Source organism: Pelecanus crispus, chromosome Z (assembly GCF_030463565.1).
Source record: "Pelecanus crispus isolate bPelCri1 chromosome Z, bPelCri1.pri, whole genome shotgun sequence".
NCBI lineage: Eukaryota > Metazoa > Chordata > Aves > Pelecaniformes > Pelecanidae > Pelecanus > Pelecanus crispus.
The window spans coordinates 84,458,505-84,478,405 of NC_134676.1; the positions used below are offsets into that span (position 1 = coordinate 84,458,505).

Genomic DNA, 19,901 nt, shown 5'->3' on the forward strand with positions numbered 1-19,901 from the left:
TCTATGAAGAAATGACTGGCCGCGTAGATGAGGGGAGAACGGTAGATATGGTCTACCTGGACTTCAGTAAGGCCTTTGACACTGTCTCCCATAAGACCCTGTTATGGGACAAGCTGTAGACAAGCTCTTGATATACAAGGAGAAGTGCAAAGTCCTGCACCTGAGGAGGAACAACCCCATGCACCAATATAATGCTGGGAGCCACCTATCTGGAAAGCAGCTTTGCAGAAAAGGACCTGGGGGTCCAGGTGAACACCAAGTTGAACATGAGCCAGCAATGTGCCCTTGCTGCAAAGAAGGCTAATGGTATCCTGGGCTGCACTAGACAAAGCATTGCCAGCAGGTCAAGGGAGGTGATCCTTCCCTCCTGAGGAAGTCCTCAGGGAATTGGTTGATGTAGTTGCCAAGCCACTCTCCGTGGTATTTGAAAAGTCATGGCAGTCAGGTGAAGTCCCTGGGGACTGGAAGAAGGGGAATGTTGTGCCCATTTCTAAAAAGAGAAGAAAGGAGGACCCTGGGAACTACCGACCTATCAGCTTCACCTCTGTGCCTGGCAAGATCATGGAGCAGATCATCTTAGAAGCTATGCTCAAGCACATGGAAGACACAGGCGTGATTCGAGACAGCCAGCACAGATTCACCAAGGGCAAGTCCTGCCTGACCAACCTAGTGGCTTTCTATGAAGGAGTGACCACATCACTGGACGAGGGAAAAGCAATGGATGTCATCTATTTGGACTTCTGTAAAGCCTTCAATACAGTCCCCCAGAACATCCTTCTCTCTAAATTGGGGAGATATGGATTTGATGGGGGGACTGTTTGGTGGATAAGGAATTGGCTGGATGGTCACATCCAGAGGGTCGTGGTCAGTGGCTCGATGCCCATCCACAAGGAGACCGGTGACAAGTGGAGTCCCTCAGGGGTCCGTACTGGGACCGGTGCTGTTTAACATCTTCATCAACAACATAGACAGTGGGATCGAGTGCACCCTCGGCAAGTTTGCAGATGACAGCAAGCTGAGTGGTGCCGTTGACACACCAGGAGGACGAGATGTCATCCGAAGGGACCTGGACAGGCTGGAGAGGTGGGCCCGTGTGAACCTCATGAGGTTCAACAAGGCCAAATGCAAGGTCCTGCACCTGGGACAGGGCAACCCCCGATATCAGTACAGGTTGGGGGAGGAAAGGATTGAGAGCAGCCCTGCGGAGAAGGACTTGGGGGTACTGGTAGATGAAAAGCTGGACATGAGCCGGCAATGTGCACTTGCAACCCAGAAAGCCAACCATATCCTGGGCTGCATCCCCAGCAGCGTGGCCAGCAGGTCGAGGGAGGGGATTCTGCCCCTCTGCTCTGCTCTGCTGAGACCTCACTTGGGGCCCTGCCGTCCAGCTCTGGGGCCCTCAGCACAAGAAGGACATGGACCTGCTGGAGCGGGTCCAGAAGAGGGCCACCAAAATGATCCGAGGGCTGGAACACCTCTGCTAACGAGGACAGGCTGAGAGAGTTGGGATTGTTCAGCCTGGAGAAGAGAAGGCTGCGAGGAGACGTTATTGAGACCTTCCAGTAATTAAAGGGGGCCTACAGAAAAGATGGGGAGAATCTTTTTAACAAGGCCTATTGTGACAGGACAAGGAATAATGGATTTAAACTAAAGAAGAATAGATTTAGACTAGACATAAGAAAGAAATTTTGAACAATGAGGGTGGTGAAGCACTGGCACAGGTTGCCCAGAGAGGTAGTGGAGGCCCCATCCCTGGCAACATTCCAGGTCAGGTTGGATGGGGCTCTGAGCACCCTGATCTAGTTAAAGCTGTCCCTGCTTACTGCAGGGGGGTTGGGCTAGATGACCTCTAAAGGTCTCTTCCAACCTAAAGCATTCTATGATTCTATGATTCCCCTCTACTCAGAACTGGTGAGGCCATACGTGGAGTATTGTGTCCCGATCTGGGCTACTCAGTACAAGAGAGACTTGGACATACTGGAGAGTGTCCAACAAAGGGCTATGAAGATGATTAAGGGACTGGAGCACCTTACATATCAGGGAAGTCTGCAAGTACTGTGACTGTTTAGCCTAGAAAAGAGAAGGCTCGGGGGGGGAATCTCATTAATGTATATAAATACCTGAAGGGAGGGTGCAAAGAGGACAGAGCCAGGCTCTTCTCAGTGGTGCCCAGTGACAGGACAAGAGGCAATGGACACAGATGGAAACACAGGAGGTTCCCTCTGAACATCAGGAAACACTTTTTTCCTGTGAGAGCAACTGAGCACTGGAACATATTGTCCAAAGAGGCTATGGATTCTCCATCCTTGGAGGTACTCAAAAGCTGTCTGGACATGATCCTGGGCAACTGGCTGTACATGGCTCTGCTTGAGCAGGGGTTGTTGGACCAGATGACCTCCAAAGGTCCCTTCCAACCTCAAGCATTCTGCAATTCTATGAGTCAGTGTTTCAAAAGGAATATGAGAATAAAACCAAACAATATGGTATTTTAAAAATCCATCTCCTAGCACAAAACCGCTAAATGACACAGATGCAGATATTCCTAATTTAATGTATCTCATGTGAAATTAAACCCAGGAAGTTTTAAATAATTGGGTGCGGTCAAGCATTGTTAAAGATTATCTTTCAAGCATAAACTTATAGGTCTTCAGTCACCTGAAGCTACTGGTGGTACACACTGCCAAGGTTTAATGAGCTTTTTCCTTTCTATGAAATACCCAGTATCTCCACATACATAGGATTTCATTCACCCAAAGTGGATTTTATCTTTCCCCGAACAATTCACCCCCTGAAAACAAACACTCTGCTTTTCATACACCTATACAGCATTCTAAAGCATCAAGGGTTTTGTGGGTTTTTTTTCCCAAGCACTCTTTTCATTTGCACTTTCAAAAGACATCAGGGAAAATCATACTTGAGCTGGGAAAAATGGAAGATAAAATGGTAGAATATAAAACCAGAAGAGACTAACCAGGTCATCTAGCTCCCTGATCATTCAACATATGGTACAGACAGCACCATGAACTTACTACTTTTTTTCAATATGTTTTAATGTATTTTATGATGAAGTTTCCTAAAGTTGTCTTTAGAAATTACTCCAGAATGAAAAAAAAAAAACCTAACTAACTGGGTATTTTCCCTCTTTTCTATTCTGTGCTTTCTATCTTAAATTTGCCTTATTTTCCCTTGCAAGTCTCCTTTTTTATAGCTATAACATCTGATTCTAACTTTAAGCACAACTGAATATCTATATATTCACATTCTCTTATTGTCACTACTTAGATCAGTTATTTACAAGTTTTTATATCAAGACTTTAAGGAAAACCTTTAACATTTAACCTAAAATCCTTATGTATTAGTGGAATTGCTGCCTTATGTGTTACGAACTCACAGCTGAGACAAATAGGTATCTAGCTGATGGTAGATTTGTGCCTCCAGGACCAGAGGCGAAGAGTCAAATGATGCTTCCACTAGCATGAGTCATTTTAAAGGTTCCTTCATTTTTAAATTAACAGGCTCTACTAGATCTCCCCATTTCCGTTTCTAACTAACAGCCTGGGTACTCTTGCCCTATATTCATACACATACACATGTGCATGCAGGTTCACACACATATAAAACCTTTCCTGGTCTTCCCAAAGAAGCCCCAAGGTCAGTCTCCTATCTTTTACTGAGTTCCTTTGGTTTTCCAAATTTTTGCTTTTCCCAGATCTCATGTAGGTAAAGTTGGCCTTAACCTTCTTCAATTTAACTTCCAGCTAGCAAGGGCTCCCTTCACAGTTTTCATTGATCATTACACACTAGCCACAGCCCCCCTCCAAAGTCTCTGCACTTCAGATGCTACCACAACCTTCCTCTCAAATGTTGTTTCCACAGAAACACAAATCAAATTACCCACTTTCCTGTCCTGCTACTTCTTCATTTGTCTTCTGACTGTCTTGCCCTAATCAGCAAACTCCCCTGGGAAATAAAAGTGCAGCTTTATTCAAGAGACTGGTAAACTGCTGTAGTGAAGTTACTCAGTCCAGATTAGTTTGCCATTGCAGGCAGGGAGGCAGGCAATGGGATGAAGGAAGCATCCCTACCTAGACAGCCATACTTTTCTACACAAATTCTTCGACTCTTCTCCCAAATTCCAAACCTCAAACTCCATTTGCACAGACAGACAGAAATGTATGCAGCCCTTCTCCTACGGCTGCTCAGAGGAGAAAATTTGCAGAAAGAGAGCGGAAAGAAGCAAATGTCATGAAAGAAGAAGATGGAGGCTGAAGGAGAACTTCTCAGTTTTTCATACTTGCTCCCTTTCCAGAGCATATTCTATACCTCCACTGTTCTTGATTATTAGCGAAGACTGGATTAATCACAAATCCTTGCTATATCTTTCTTGAAACTTAAGTTCTACAAACGTGATAAACTGCTTATAATTCATGTACTTCCTTCAGTTTACCAGCCAGGCAGCTTGACTCTTTTTGATAGTAAATATACAAAACAGATTATATCAAGTGCTTCACTTAAATCAAAACTCTCCAGCCAACTTTCCTTAAGTGTATTAAAATTTGTCTGGGATTATTCTTGTCTTTAAAGCAATTCTTTTTGTCTGTGTCCCCTCTGTCTTCAATGTATTTAATTCTTTCTCCAAGTCAGTATTTTACTGTTTTTGTAATGATGACGACAGTGAGACCTTTTGCATTGTTAATATAATTCTTTTTCTTCCCTATAAGAAGTTCTACTAAATTATTTTTTCTACAGAATTCTACAGCGTTCCTATTTTTTCCATAGCATTTAGGGTCATAAGAACAGTCACTGTGACATCATCTTGCATACAGCATAGAATAGCAAAGCATCAAGGAAACCTTTTGTATGACAGTTCACTAACTGTAATAAGGTAAGTAAAGCGCCATCAAAGTGGCTTACTAGTGGGATTCAGCTGGCTCAGCCAGAACTCATATTGAAACTGGACTGGAAATAATACGTCTGGCAGAAATGGGAAATGCCACTCCCCCACAAATATAAATAAGCAGAAGAAACAAAAAATACTTGACTAGCTGTAGATTAAAAAAACCTCCTGCTTTCCACCTTTGATAGTGGACTTTTTATTTGTTGTACTATCCTGAGCAAAGTGTAATAACACAAATACAGAAAATGTACATCTGAAAATCAAATTCCCTCCCAGTGTAAATTCCATCTTCACTTTGGATTGATCTGCTGAAGCTATGTATTTCTTAAAGAAGCTACTTGAACATCTTACTTCGAGACCAAAGCAAAAATCACACCTGTTTGTCTTGAATCTTTACACTTCAAAGTCTATTAAAAGGATGCACCTCATAAATTTGATTCCACACTCCTTTTGTTACACTTTCCAGAAACGGATATAGAGCAAAGGATTTATTCTTATGTTGTGAAGGAAAGACCTTCGCAAATCTTCCCAGTCCCCTGAGGCAAAGCTTGTAAACCTAAGGGCTTGACAACTTTGCCCACAGTGTTTTCAAAGAGCTCCACTGGAAAAAGCTTTTCTTGGTACTCATTATCTGATTTGTCCAAGTTCACCTTTCTCACTGGAATGGAAAAAAAAATTGAGAGACAGATGAAAGTACGTTAGATGTTTTTGATTTTTTAAAAGTCTCGACAAGAGGCTTCTGAAAAGCCAAAGGGAAGAGAAATCTACCTTAAAGATGGGACAAGAATGCAATTTGGCAGGATTCTAAACCAAAATCTCCTGCTTAACCCTTGACTGCAGCTCAATGTTCCAGATTCCTTCAAAGAGAACAACCCCTGTGATGTTGCACGTACTAGGTATGTCAGAACATCTCAGGAATTTCAACTGAATGTAAATAGAGAAGTAGACTATCTCATTGCAGTAGGCATGACAAGATACCTGCAGAAGAAAGGGTTAAATGTCTAGTGAATTAAAAATAGAAGGTGGTTACTCATTTAATTTTCTGAAACCTTTTGCTTGTAGTGGAACAAAGCAAGGTTATGCAACACTGAGAATAAATGTTCTGTAAATGTTAGAAAAATATGGTTAACTTTCCTCAGAAAGGTAGAGTAGCAGTCTCATCCAGATGCCACACTGAAGTTCAGGGATGGAACAAAACCACATCATCATTTATTTGTCCAAGAACTTTTCATGATTTTCTCCTTTTATTTGATTTAAGAGAAAACTTGCACACTACACCAGTAGTAGAAAAAATGTGTATTTATACTACCTCGGTAGTAGATAAAATGTGTATTTATACTACCTTTTTAAAAATTGTGCTTAGATAATGAAAATATAATTTGAAATCAAGCACAAAAGTTGGTATGTGCATACTGCTTGTTGAGGAATACATGCTAAGTTAGGTCTGGTAAAGGAAAGTCAAAAAATAAAATCAGGAAGAACTGGATGGAGACTAGTGAAAAGAAGTTAGAGTGGAAAATGCCATTCACAGAATTTTTTTTCAATCTATGCAAAACAATTTGGGAAAATGAGGATTCTGAATATATTCCAGAAGATGCTGGATACAGAACTCTCAAACTGAACTGAGAGAACTATCCGTATCACCTAAAAAAACTCTCTACATCCATCTCCCTACAGAGTTCACTCTGGTTCACTGTTTCCTTTGGTGCTATTGTCTGACATGGGGTTACCATCAGAGAGCACTGGTAGGCAGTACTTCCCTCTAACATCTATTTTCAACCACCTAAATTGGTCTTCATAGGATTCCATTGTGCACACTGCAAAGAAACTTGTCTTGTTGCCAGCTAGAACTGTGAACTACATGTCTTTCTTTTCTTCACTGTTCTTTTTTTGGTTCACAAGCAACCTCCTACCAAAAGCAGAATTCGCAGAAGAGACTACATCCAAGCGATAATGCAATGAAAAAGTATGAAGAGAAGCCCAGGTGGCCACCTTGCAAATTTCCAATGTGGAAGCCTTCGACCTCTCCGCCCAAGAAGCAGCTATAGTCCTAGTGTAATGAGCTTTACAAACCCTGGGAGCCTCTTTACCCTTAACTACATACGCCTCCCTAATACAATCCCTTAACCATCTAGCTAAGGAACTCTTAGAAGCCATTTGACCCCTCTTAAGACCCCCTAAGAGTACAAACAATCTGTCAGAAGATACAAAATCTTTGATTCTTCTGTGATAAACCCTAAGTGTTCTTCTTACATCCAATTTATGCAGCCATTGCTCTTTGTCATCGCTGGCTTTAGGGAAAAATGAGGGCCAAGAAACTGTCTGGTTTAGATAAAACTCAGATGCCATCTTTGGGACAAAAAAAAAATTTTAAAAGAGGAACCATCCAAAGAAGGACTTTGTTTCTGATGGAACTTTACACATGTTCTATATATCAAGATTGAAGTACTATGGGATATGCTGAACAAAAATCAACTAAACCTGCCATTGAAACAGCTATACACATAAACGTAACACTTGACACAAGCAGATGAAAAAACATTATTTTTGTTGCATCTCTGTGTGAGTTACATAGATAAAAAGGCTCCCGTGAATACTAAAAGCAACCAAAAAGAAAAGGAAGCAAGTGCAAGGTTCCAATCAATGTGATGCCTAGGGAAACTTTAGCTCACTTGGATATTAGCCTACATTTTATGAACTGGCCAGCTTCTCTTAATTTACCAGCAGTACTACTTGCAGGCAACTGGTACTTCAGATATGCCTACACTGCAGTGACTGCAGGGTAGTTTGGATACACCCAACCTAGCTTTAAACCAGTGAGAGAGAGAGTACGGGTAACTGTCTAGCAACAGCAGCACACAGTTCAATCTGGGCTAATTTGCTCTGCTTCTCAGGCTGGTTCTGCAACCTGTGCTGCACTGTAAACCTGAAACGTACCTGAGTTAATTTAAAGCTGCTTTGAACAAATCTGCACTCTATACCTGCTTTGAACAAATCTGCACTCTATATTCTGTTAAATTAAACAAGACTTCTAGTAAGAAGGATTCTAAATAAGTACAGAACATGGCTATTATATTTTCTAGTCACATATTATAATGTGTTCTGATGAAAATAAAGCAAGGGTTCTAATAAATCCTTCTTATCAAAACTCAGCCTTCACCACTGAAAAAAATAAGATTATCAGCCCAATATAGGACATTAACAGAGAAAATCCCTTTTGGTACTTAACAGAACCTGGAACTACTGGGAACATAGCTCTCATTCTCCCATATCAAATCATCTTTCAGTTCATCACTACAACTGAGATTTCTGACAATATGAAGTGAAAATAACATCAATAAACCCTTCTTCTAGCCAGACTTTTTTTTCTTTTCAATTTCTCTGGCCATGTCTTCTCTTCACATATTCTCCAGAAACTGATATAACTGAGCAAAGTTTTGTGAATGAAACCACCTGATCAGAACAGCAACACTAAAAACAAAGGTATGCCTGATGATTTCACTAACATCACCTGTAGAAGACTTATCTTCACCTGTGTTTCAGGGTAGAAGTAATTTTACAGTTTCTTTAGAACAGGCCTTCTAACCAGAAGACTGCCTTCTACAACAAGATCTGGTAATATTCCCCATTCAGATTTGATTAAGTAAAGATACCATTTAAGAACCTACTTGTTATAGACATGATTACTCTAAAAGAATATTCCTCAAAGAAGAAGGCTTAACACACTTTTGAGGAACAGTTCTGAATGTAATTAAGCTTGGAGAAATGCCTGCAGGATAAAGTCCTAGACAGACGTCCTGGAAAGTAAAATATTTCTTGTTAATGTTGCAATCATTAAGTTGTCTGAGTTATTGGAGATCACACATCTTAGAGTGTAGTTAGTTAAACCTGTCAAATAAATTTCCCATTCAAGAGTTTTTAAATGTTTTTACCTTTTATCACAGAATATACAAATAAAAAGAATACTTAAAATTACCCTTACTGAATGTACATCCTATCCTCCACATTACCCCTACGAGAAGTTTACTGTAACACCTTGTTGTAGGATCAAGGCCATAAAACATAAAACATAGTGTATAATAGCTTAAAATGTATTAAGAACTAGTAAAACTGAGAGATTGAAGGAGGCAGAAATGTATTGAAACCAATAGCAAAAATGGAACCTGAATGCAAATTCTATTTGAGCTTTGATGTATATTCTAAAAATACATAGGTTACCCTGTATTTCTTTATTTTAGAGTGTCAGTATTTCAGATGAAGAATCCATCAACAAAATGTGTTCCTCAGAACTCTTCTTATTTAATCTTTTTTAAAATTTTTTATCAATTTCGCATTCCGAGACCACATTCCCAAAACACCTTCTCTGCCTGCAGCTTGACTACAGAGATATCGAATATTTGACTCCACCTATCCTCTCTCCCTAAGCAGCCTGGCCTCATTTCTGGTCTCATCCTTTCCTGCAATATAATCAAAGCTCTTGAAACTGCTTGCTCTCTGGTGACCTGGAATCTCTCTACTGGCAGAAGTAGCAGAGTAGAACATTTATGAGCATACTGTGACTTGGAAGGTGTTATTCACCTGAATTTTCAGGATTTCAGGTTCTCCTCATATGACATGAATGCAATTAGATGAAAAAGAGTGTGAGCTTGGAATCTAAAGCAAATCCGAACTTGAGGCTTGACAGTGAAGTAGTCTACTTTCCGACATAGAGCCTACTTCTATAAAATACCCACTGAAGTCAGTGGGATAATCATGACAGTAAACACAGTACATATTAGTGTGTGTTTGTGAGAACTACAGGTTAAAGCAGGACTATATACTAAACCAGTTAGTTGTATGTATACTAACATACAATTAGTTGTTCAAGTCAGTGTTTTTTCTCTCTTGAAAAAGGCAGTTTTCAAGGACAAGTTCAGAAACAGTCACCCTTTTAAGGAACTCAGTCTCCATATATTGTTTTGTCCTATAAGAAACATGGGATTTTATAGATAATTCGATAGGACATATTATATTACAGTGTTTGATAGTTTTTCATTATGATTCTCCATTAGTAACTACTGTACATCACATTTTTACACACAGCTACCAGTTCTTTTCCACAAGTCACTGTGCTCAAATGTAAATCTGCATATTTCAAAAAGATTTTCAGTGGATACGGTAATAAACTTATTATAAAATCTGATGACATAAATTAGGTAATTAATGTTGAAAATCATACAAAATTATCGTTTTGCACAGAGTAGCATCAATAAATAAGGAAAAGCATTCGTTACCTTGAACATTCTTATTCTTCTCTGTAAATGAAGGCACTAACAGAATTTCTGCGGAAAGCTGTTCAATTTTTTCTTCCATTAATAAAAAGAGTTTGATAAGTTGAGAAAGACATTTGAGTTGATACAACGTGAAGCAGAAGTTCCTTCCTTTTTTGTGGTATTCTTGGGAGGCTGTTCAAGTAAAATAATAAAATACCTTTTACTATTGCTTAAAAAATGACCCTGCAAAACTGATTATGTAAGAAAATATAATATAGCAAGTAATTTCATTTTTGTCATAGCATAATGTACCTTTCCCTCGTTATAAAATAGTAGGACTTTAGTTCTTCCTAAATCTTTGGCATTTCTCAACTATATCTGGGAAGCTGTAACTGAATTCCAGGTTTCGTTATTCATTAGCTAGGATTTTTTCCAAGCAACAGATCTACTCAGAAACCTTCTCACCCGTGTTTTACAGAAAAAACACTGTGTTGCAAAAACTGACTGAACAAGAGGAAAAAACCCACATCATTACTATATTTTAATGGTTTGGGGCATCACATCACTACTGTCACTCTGCAAGTCACCTTGTCTGTTTAACAATTTGCTAGCACAATACAGTTGATGAATATGACATTTGAGTGAAAAGAAACATCAATCTAACACTCCACAACTTTAAATATGTGGGGTTTGAAAACAAGTGAGACTGTCAGTGAACAAATATCAGCAACTATTATACCTATAAGCATTTGGTATTTAAAAGAAGAAACCGAACATTTTATTTTGAAAGGTTAACACTCGTAATCATAACATATAATTATGTCACATCAACCAGGGAACTCTGATTTGAGCACAATCAGACTATAAAAGACTGTGAGCTGTTTCCAATTCAGTATTACCAAACCACATGGTTTTAAGTATTTTAATTTTATAACTTCTTTAAATGTAACAAATTTGCACTTCTATGCAAATTGCAGTGAGATGATACCATGTTCCTATGCAGTTCTGTTGCAGATGTAACATCAGCAGAACAGTTTATGTAGAAAGTGTCAGAGTGAGAGCCAGAGTAGTTTGAAAGGGAAGCTCTGAAAGACGAAAACAAATAGAAATTGATTGAAATGTACTTTTATGTGTCAAATCTCTCTTGCCTTTGCAATTTTGAAGTACTCAGTACCTCCCTTTTTCCTCAAAGTTCCTAGGTATTTTTTTTAGGTATTCACAAATCACTTTTAAATAGACATAGATCTAAGTAATAGAGCTGAGCTCTGAATACAAATTCCCTAATTTCCTATTCCAGTTTTGCAGCCTTAGAGATTGAACTGTAAGTTTTGCATCCACACCTGAATTTCCTCAAAGTTCCAAACAAATGTAGTCATGCTAGTCCCTTGCATTTCTAAGAACGGCAAAAGAAAGCATTATGCATAATTGCCTCTGTTAGTGCCTTTCCTCTCTGAATAACAAGTAAATAATATCTGTATCACTGGATTCCCAATGTTAAGTCTTAAACTTCCAAAAAAAGACATTCTGCTATTCAGAGAATTTTTCTCCTTTACCTTAAAAATACTTAATATAAACTGAGTTTAACTGACATGAAATGACTGCCTGAGTCTGCAGACAGCCAGAAATAACAGATCCAAGATCTAAGAACCACAAATCGCATCATAAAAATCAATGGAATGTTAGTTCTGTCTCCTATAATTTGAAAACCTTGTGATGCTCCTGCCCTGCTCTCTTGAGGAACAAAGAAACCTTCCAATTATTTGATTGCCCCAAGCGATATTGTCCTCATTAGACTGAAAGGAAGTGGACCTAGAAGCCAAAGGTATACCACAGTAATATTAACATATATTACCAAACTCAGAAAAAAGTAAAAACTTTTATTTTCTCTTTCAATGACCATTTAAAGTTCATTTTAGCTGGAAGACAAAGATAGTAAGTTCAAAGAGCCCTCTTTTTTCATGCCATTAAGAAGTTGAGAGAACACTTTAATATATGACAAAGCATATTATAGTATATGCAAATGAACACGTATAATCATCAGAGCAAAATTACTATTTAATCTTACATTCATTCTACAAACATCTAGAAAAGCCCTTCAGACTTTTAGGTTGTGAAGTCTAGACAAACTTCTAGATGCTTGAAGGTAGTGAAGAATATTCAGTTAATTTCATGGCTGACATAAAACTTTGATACAAAATTAAGAAATAAATGGAGGTAAGCATAGAGGAAATTCTGTCTTTGATAAAAAGGCACAAACATAAGCCCCTTCATCTGATAAGAAGCCAACGCTGACAGTCAAGAGGGAAGGAGGTAAGAGAACAGTGGTTTAAGTGCACTCATGAAGACCTGAAGCATGAACTTGAAACCCCTCTAATCAGTCAGGTTTGGAATGCATCAGAAATCTATAAACTATGAGCAGTGAGAACATGGTGATCCAATTCCACATAAAGTGATGTGCAAACCTCTGTGACCAGAAGATGGTCAAGACAAAGTCATTAGAAAACAGAAAGGAAAGACAAGACCGCCATGTAACAAGTATTATTCTCCTAGAAGTACTGACACTAGGGGAAGCAGGCTAAACAATGATCTTGCATCAAAGCTGCAAGGCAGAGAATCCTTACGTTGGGATGCATCACATAACCCAGATCCTAAGACTTCTCTGGAAGGAGAAAAACAACCAACCAACTAAATAAACAAACAAATACCATATGGGACTTACAGAGAGCTCCATATACTACGGGTAACCCATTCTTAAATTTTCTTTTGTCCTCTGTTAGGCTTTGTTGTGTTAAAGATAAAGAAAATGTAATGTGACTTACATTTGACATGAAAGTATACCAAACATCCAGATGTGACCAAGATTCATGCATCATTTACACAAGCTTTTTGTGACAACACTATCGATGGGTCAAGCCACATGCTCTCACATTAGCAATCAGCACAAATCATGCTGATGTTTCATTGAACCTGGCTATCAACAAATATTGATTATAATAATGAAATAGGTATTTGAAAGGACAAGTGCTGGTCCAGTAACAGCTCTCAACTGCTGACCTGCATGGCCCCCTTAAAGTTACGTGTTATTCTGCACAGCTCAGTTTTTTGAGGCTCTTGACGTAGGGCAGTAATCTTCGAACTACTCACCTGAGTTATCCAGAATTATCACTGCAAGGCACTGTTTAATCTCATTTTACTCATACAGAAACCATGGGTCTTACTAAAGAGTGCAGTCTCTACAGCTGCAGAAGCATAAGCATGCCAGAAACACAGACACAGACTAATTCTTATTTAAGACTAGTGTATTTCTTGTGGGTTTGGATAACAAAAGTATGTTATTAGGTAGTGAAAATTCTGGAGTAAGTTAGCTTGAACCTTAACTCTGCTTAGCTCATCCACAGTGGTTTGGAAGAACTGGACAGGAGGAACCACCAGAAGTGAACTTCCTTTCATATATGGTCATTTCCATGTCCACAGTTTTATTGTCTCCCAGAAATGAAAACTCATTTATTTAGTGCTTGACGATCAAATAGTGTGCACACACCTGAGTATCCAAAGTTGGATTGAAAGATCTTATATACAACCCAGAATGTCAGGTTTCAGAATACTGATGACAGCATTTAACTTTGAAGACCACTGACCAGGCTGCTTGAATGAGCACATCATAGTCCATTTTTTAGCAGAGGGAAATGAAAAGGCATTTATCCTCAGACACTGAAATGATTGGACAACCACAGGACAGAAACATTTAAGAACCATGTAACAGCAGTTAAGCAGCCAATGCAATGACATACAGAAAATGTGGAAACAGATTTATAAGTCTTGTAGAAGATTGTCATGAAGAGTAGAGGCCTTTATGTGGACAGATGTGAAATAGACATGAGGGTTCACTGTGATATTACATGTTCAACCAAGTGCTAGCATCATGAACCTGTCTGGAGGAAAATCAGCCCTACTCACAGAGTAGTGTATGATTACTCTGAAAAAGTTAATGAAAGGATCATGACTTATGATGTTAGGTCAGAGAAATCACATAACTCATTTACCCAGGTGACATCATATGGAAAGAGAGACATCCTTCTGTGATGAAAATGGTCTAAAGTTGTTGACAGCATCCTAGCCAATTCACAGAGGACCACACACAGGGTGACCAGAAATACATGAAGCTGATCTCAGCTAGCCATGAATCAGAGTTAGCAATGGCATTCCAGTCTAATTGCAGAATAGATGGAAGCATGTAGCAAGTTACATGACACAAACCAATTTCCTTCTTGAACCACTTGCAGTTTGCTACTACCATTCTTCTAAATCCAATTTTTTCTGCATGTCTGAGTTTAATTCATGTAGTCCTTGTACAAGGAAATAGCTGCAGCAGAACCTTTACCTACAGGCATACATCAACAGGACTCTGTAGTGTCTCCTAACAACAGGACACATTGACCTCCTGTTAAAGCACTACCTTGTGGGAAGAATCTCTGAAAAGGGACAGAAAGGCTAGTATGGAGGCTACAGAGAGGCAAAGTGGATCATACAGGCATTACCAATGTGCTAATGAGCCAATTTTGCAAATATTGCTCTAAATAGAGGTGAGGTCAGGAGGAAAACAAATACGGAGAGGAAGAAAAGGTTCTGAGCTCCTGAACATAGCCTCCAGCTTCCTTCTGTGCAGAACAAGAACCACATAAATAGTGCTGTACAAAAACATTGCCTATACTGATTATTTCCAAAGTACTCGAGGCTGAATCTGCCGGCAGAAAAATCCTAAGCCAGTATGATGAGCTATCTTTAGGCACAAGAAGAAAGATCCCAACCAAGCACAGTGTAAGGGAGGACTGAAGGCTGGCTGCATCCTGAGGGACAGAGAGTAGATAGAGCATGATAATACAGCCATCAGGACAGGTTCTTTTCCAGCCAGGACCGCATCCCACAGTCCCTAAGCAAGCAAGGCAGATCCAGAGACAATAGTCAGGTTTCAACCAAGGGTCCAGATCATCAGCCAAGTTTGTGGTGATGACACAAATCTGAGGTCGAGCCAGGAAGTTAATTCACAGCTTGGAGCCTGGATCAGGTCTGGTGACAGTAACCAACAGCCAGACACAGTTCAGTGATCATTAGGCAGGACCATGGTGATAAGGCACGTTCGAGCTCAAGCCAGGAAGTCTGAATCAATGAGGTCCATGGCCAGTCACAGACACAGCTCTAGTGGAGATGGACATCACAACACCTATGATGTAGCTCAGGCAGGGACTGAAGACCCAGGCTTCAGCTGAAATAGGTCTCTTGGGCAGGCTGAGGGTGGAGGGCTCAGAAGAGGCTGGTCAGGGCCACTAAGGCCCATTAGTGCACCCAGGCCTTTGCTGCAAAGCCCTTAAGGAGCTCCAGTTTTCAGACTAAAACCATAGAAGAACAGGTAATTTCTCGAAAACTGTCTTTCTGCTTCATCACGGACAGCATAATTACTTTGCTAAGAGGAAAGAAGAGAAAATACTTCAGGCTTCTGCTATCTAGACTGTGGTCCCTCCTGGTGGATAGTGGGGAGAAGAGGTGGAGAAGACAAAGATTTTACTTGAATTAACTTGAACCTGCACTGCATTTATTTGTAGCAAGTAAATAAACCTTGATGGTTCACTATGCGAAACTGGAAGGAAGCAAAGGAGTAAGTTCAAAACTTTCATCCTCTTAACATCCCTACATTCAGAAAATCTGTACTCTTGACTTCCTATGACATAGAGGCAAAGGGGGAATAAAGGGTACTTCATTTCCTCTGGCATGCTGATTTACCACCCCAACCATCAGATGATGGGCAGGAGGAGCCTGTCATCCCAAACAAGGTGACTCTTAGAGTGCTTTGCTTATAGAAAAAGAATCCCAGGTAAAAATAATATTGAATGTCTATCAAATTCTGCAAGGCTGCCAGACTATGTTGGTGCCAAGGCAGCTGATGCAGTCATACAGCATCAGAGAAACTGGGGGCACTTATTTTCAAGTTTGGCATTTCACTTTAGCAGAATGGATTGAAGCTGAAGAAATTTTCCTAAGATTTGAAGGACATGCCACACTTATTGAGGAATGAAGCAGTCCATCTTACCAGAGACTGTCTGGCTGGTTGTATCTGGACAGAAGCACACTATTAGTCTTCAGGAGGTAGGAAGGAGCAGTCTGACCCAGCTGATCAACTATCCTGCTACACTAAGGGTTAGAGACAGACTACACTAGATCTCAAGTTTCTGTTCGGATCTCATCCAAGCCTCATGACATCAAAAAAGTGACAAATACATAGTCCTTTCCAAAGCAGCAGAGAAGCTCAAGTGCTGGCAAGTCTAAGGATGAAATATGGCCACTGTAGATCCTACATACCTGAGGAGAGGCCCTGAGTGAAGGCATCAATGCCACAACCATATGTAATAAGAGCTATTCATGGGGGGGGGGGGGGGGCAGGGCAGGGGAAGGCCTGGTAGTAAAAAAATGTAAATATACATGAAACAAGCAGAATACTCCAGGTCCCACATTCTCCAAATTAAGATAGTGTTAAGTTATGATAAACATATATCAATAATAAAACACAAATCAAGTTTGATCTACTTTTTTTATACAGCCTTTCAAAACAATCTAAGCTTCTGTTCTATCCTTGCTTATTATGCAGCCTAAATACTAATTTAGTTCTCAAAATTCTCATACAGGTGTTTTAACATCTTAACATAAAATCCGTGGGTCTTGCATTCTTTAACATACAATTAATCCAGGTTCTTAGGTAAATTTAAGCCAAAACAGTTCTACCATCCATATTGAAAAACTCTTCAGTTGCATTTTCGAATGTTCTAAACTCAAATGAATTTACTCAGCTGTTGAGTAACTTAGAACAGAAGATCCGCTGTAACCCAGGTTATGGGTCCTCTTCCCCTATGCTAATTCACTGAATCACTCAAAACCTGATATTCTTGGAAAAGTCATCCCACCATTTCATGCTTTTCTCCCTCCTTCCTCAGACTGGAAAATTCTCCTGCAGCTGGAGGAGCTATACAGAAAAGATTATGAAAGAACCTAGATAGAAAGAGCATAGGTAACATTAAGAAACAAATTTCTGCTGAAACAGTCAAGAATCAGTAACATACATAGGGTTTTGCTGTTCCGTTGCACAAATGATGACATTTGGTTAACAGTAAATATTTAGATTCAGATGCTGATAGTTGGAGATGAGCACATAGTGCAAACACACCCTACAAAATATCAACACTCTCATAATTTTCAACAAGCAGGTTTAGTGATACACTTACAAAAAAGGTTAACTAGAAAACAGCGAAAATAGCTTTTGTTTTCATGCAGATGAAGTTACACACACAAAAAATTCACTTAGCTATTTATTTAGACTTTTGATAGCATTCTATGGCCTCAGAACTTCTAAGCTGCAGATAAGCATGGTGCCTTAAGTTATTTTTATTCTTATATCTTAGGCTTGAAAAGCTAGACTGAAAACAATTTAAACTTAACTAGCTGGCAAACCACATTTTCTACCAACAAACAGTAAAAATGCATGACAACACTTTTCTTGGAGTATGTAAAACACAACACTCCAAACAAGTAAATAGTAACTTTACTGAAGTTTTTAATATAAAATCCTGAGAACAGAGAGTATAGAGAAAATTATTTTCACTTAGACTAATTATAAGAAATGTTAGTGCAAAATGTATATAATTTGAAAAATTACAAGTACCTCAAATAGGGGTGGCTAAGAAATGAGAGTCTATATACATCATCAACATAAGAGCATAATATTGTAAAAGTAGCTATACTGGATTCAGCTAGAGGGTCTTTTATCCCAGTATCCTGGGCTTGGACAGTGACTGAAAGACTAAATAAAAATATAGCAAGGAAAACCTATACAGTATTTTTTCCTCAGAGCTAACCTACCACTCGCAGTTGGGCAGCTTCCACAGACAGATGTGCCATACATTAATAATCTGTAGTGGGTTTCTATTTCATCAATTTCTCCAGTTACCCTTTCACCTATGTAAATTTTTACCATCCATAACATTTTGTGGAAAGAAGTTCCACATTTTACCTACACTCTGGGTTAACAAATATATCATTTTGTTTACTTGAATATTTCATCTTTGAGCTTCACCTGATGCCCACTAGTTTTAAGACTCAGTCAACTACTGATACCTGTTTATTTTTATAATGACTCCATTTTACAGACATCTATCTTATCCTAGCATCTTAATCTTGTTTTCAAACTGAAGAATTGTAGTTTGCTTATTTCTCCTTATATGGAAGCTGTTGTACATTTTTTATCACCTTATTGCCTTTCTCTAAGTCTTTTCTGCTTTTTTCTACATCAACAACCAAAAAAATATGCCTATACACGATATAGTCTAGTGAAACAGACAGTATCAATACTGTAAAAACAGACACATAGGGATTACTAGTGAAATCAGGGACAACTTTGCAATACTAACAGTTAAATTAATACCTCATCTTCTAATAAGATAAATTAAATACATTGTAGAGCTAATTCTACTCAATGTTAATTCTAACAAAAAATCAGCACGTCATTCAAACATCAAGGTTAAATTCACTGTGGATGCAATATGCCTTGAACACTGAATCTCAGTCTTCTCTTATGTATTTGTATATAAAGATATTTTCTGCAAAATAATTTGACCACTTGGGAGCTCTTAGGATTGGAAAAAGATGGTATTAGAGAATTTCACTTCACCAGTGATGAAGTTGAGAAGTATTCATATGAATTCTAAGCCAGCTAATAAGTTAATTAAAGCATTTTTCAACCTACATAGAGCAAAAGACACACATTCACTAACGTTCTTGATCATAGTACTGGAGCTTCTCCTAAATACTTAAATTCAGCAGCAAGACATCAGCCTTTATCTTACCACTTAAAAAGATGTGCCCTCATCTCTAAAAATGAAGCAGCATGACAAATAAAGCTGGGCTAGATTGAAATGACCCGTGTACACCTATTAACTTGTGATTTTATAGCAAGTTTCAGAAGTGATACTTTCCTCAAAGCTGTAGCTCTTGAAACCATTAAATAAAGTGTTTCCAATTTCCTTGGTTATAGCCTAGAAGCATTTAAAATCTCAAAAGGCATAAGAAAATATGCATATAAATGAATCCCATAACTCAAGTGTAACTTTTGTGATTTTTTTTTCTTTTTTTTTTTTTTTTTAATGAGCAGGCACCTTAAATGTTTTAAACAATGTGGCATTCATGACATTTTAAAAAATTGAATAGCTAGTTCTGATCATTTCAACCCATCCAGGGATGTGACACAGTAAAGTGTGGTGCAAAAATCCCTGCATCATAGGTGAGCTAGCTGTGGATGTTCAATAATAGCTACACTACGACAGCGTTGCTCTCAGATTAATTAGCATTACTTCTCAGCGTACCCAGCCACATGGCTAAACTGCTTCTGAGACTCATGATGGAGTCCTTGGAAAGCAACCTGATGACTGTCTTCAGTGATTACAGTGGGGATTTCTCCCTCAGCAGGAACCAAGGGTTTAAAACCCTTTTAATCAATTTTACTATAAAATACCTTCCCAATACATTAAATATCATTCCCCTGCCCCCATTTATAAGGCTTAATTTCATATAAGATAGATCTACAATATTGTTCTACAAGGGACACAAGAAAGCGATGTCAGGGATTTCATCCAATAAAGCTACATGAGGAAAGAATCGAAAAAGTGTAATATTAAACTTAAAATCTAACTACAACCTGCGTACAAATAATA

At 38.8% G+C, this 19,901-nt stretch overlaps 1 protein-coding gene across 1 annotated transcript in view; it reads right to left on the reverse strand.

Moving 5' to 3' along the window:
- The window catches only part of KIAA0825 (KIAA0825 ortholog), a 238,794-nt gene that overhangs the window by 178,268 nt on the left and 40,625 nt on the right, over window positions 1-19,901 (reverse strand). The window contains exon 4 of the mRNA XM_075726885.1: window positions 10,171-10,341. Within this exon, the coding sequence (XP_075583000.1) occupies window positions 10,171-10,341 (171 nt within the window). The remainder of the gene's footprint in view (window positions 1-10,170; window positions 10,342-19,901) is intronic.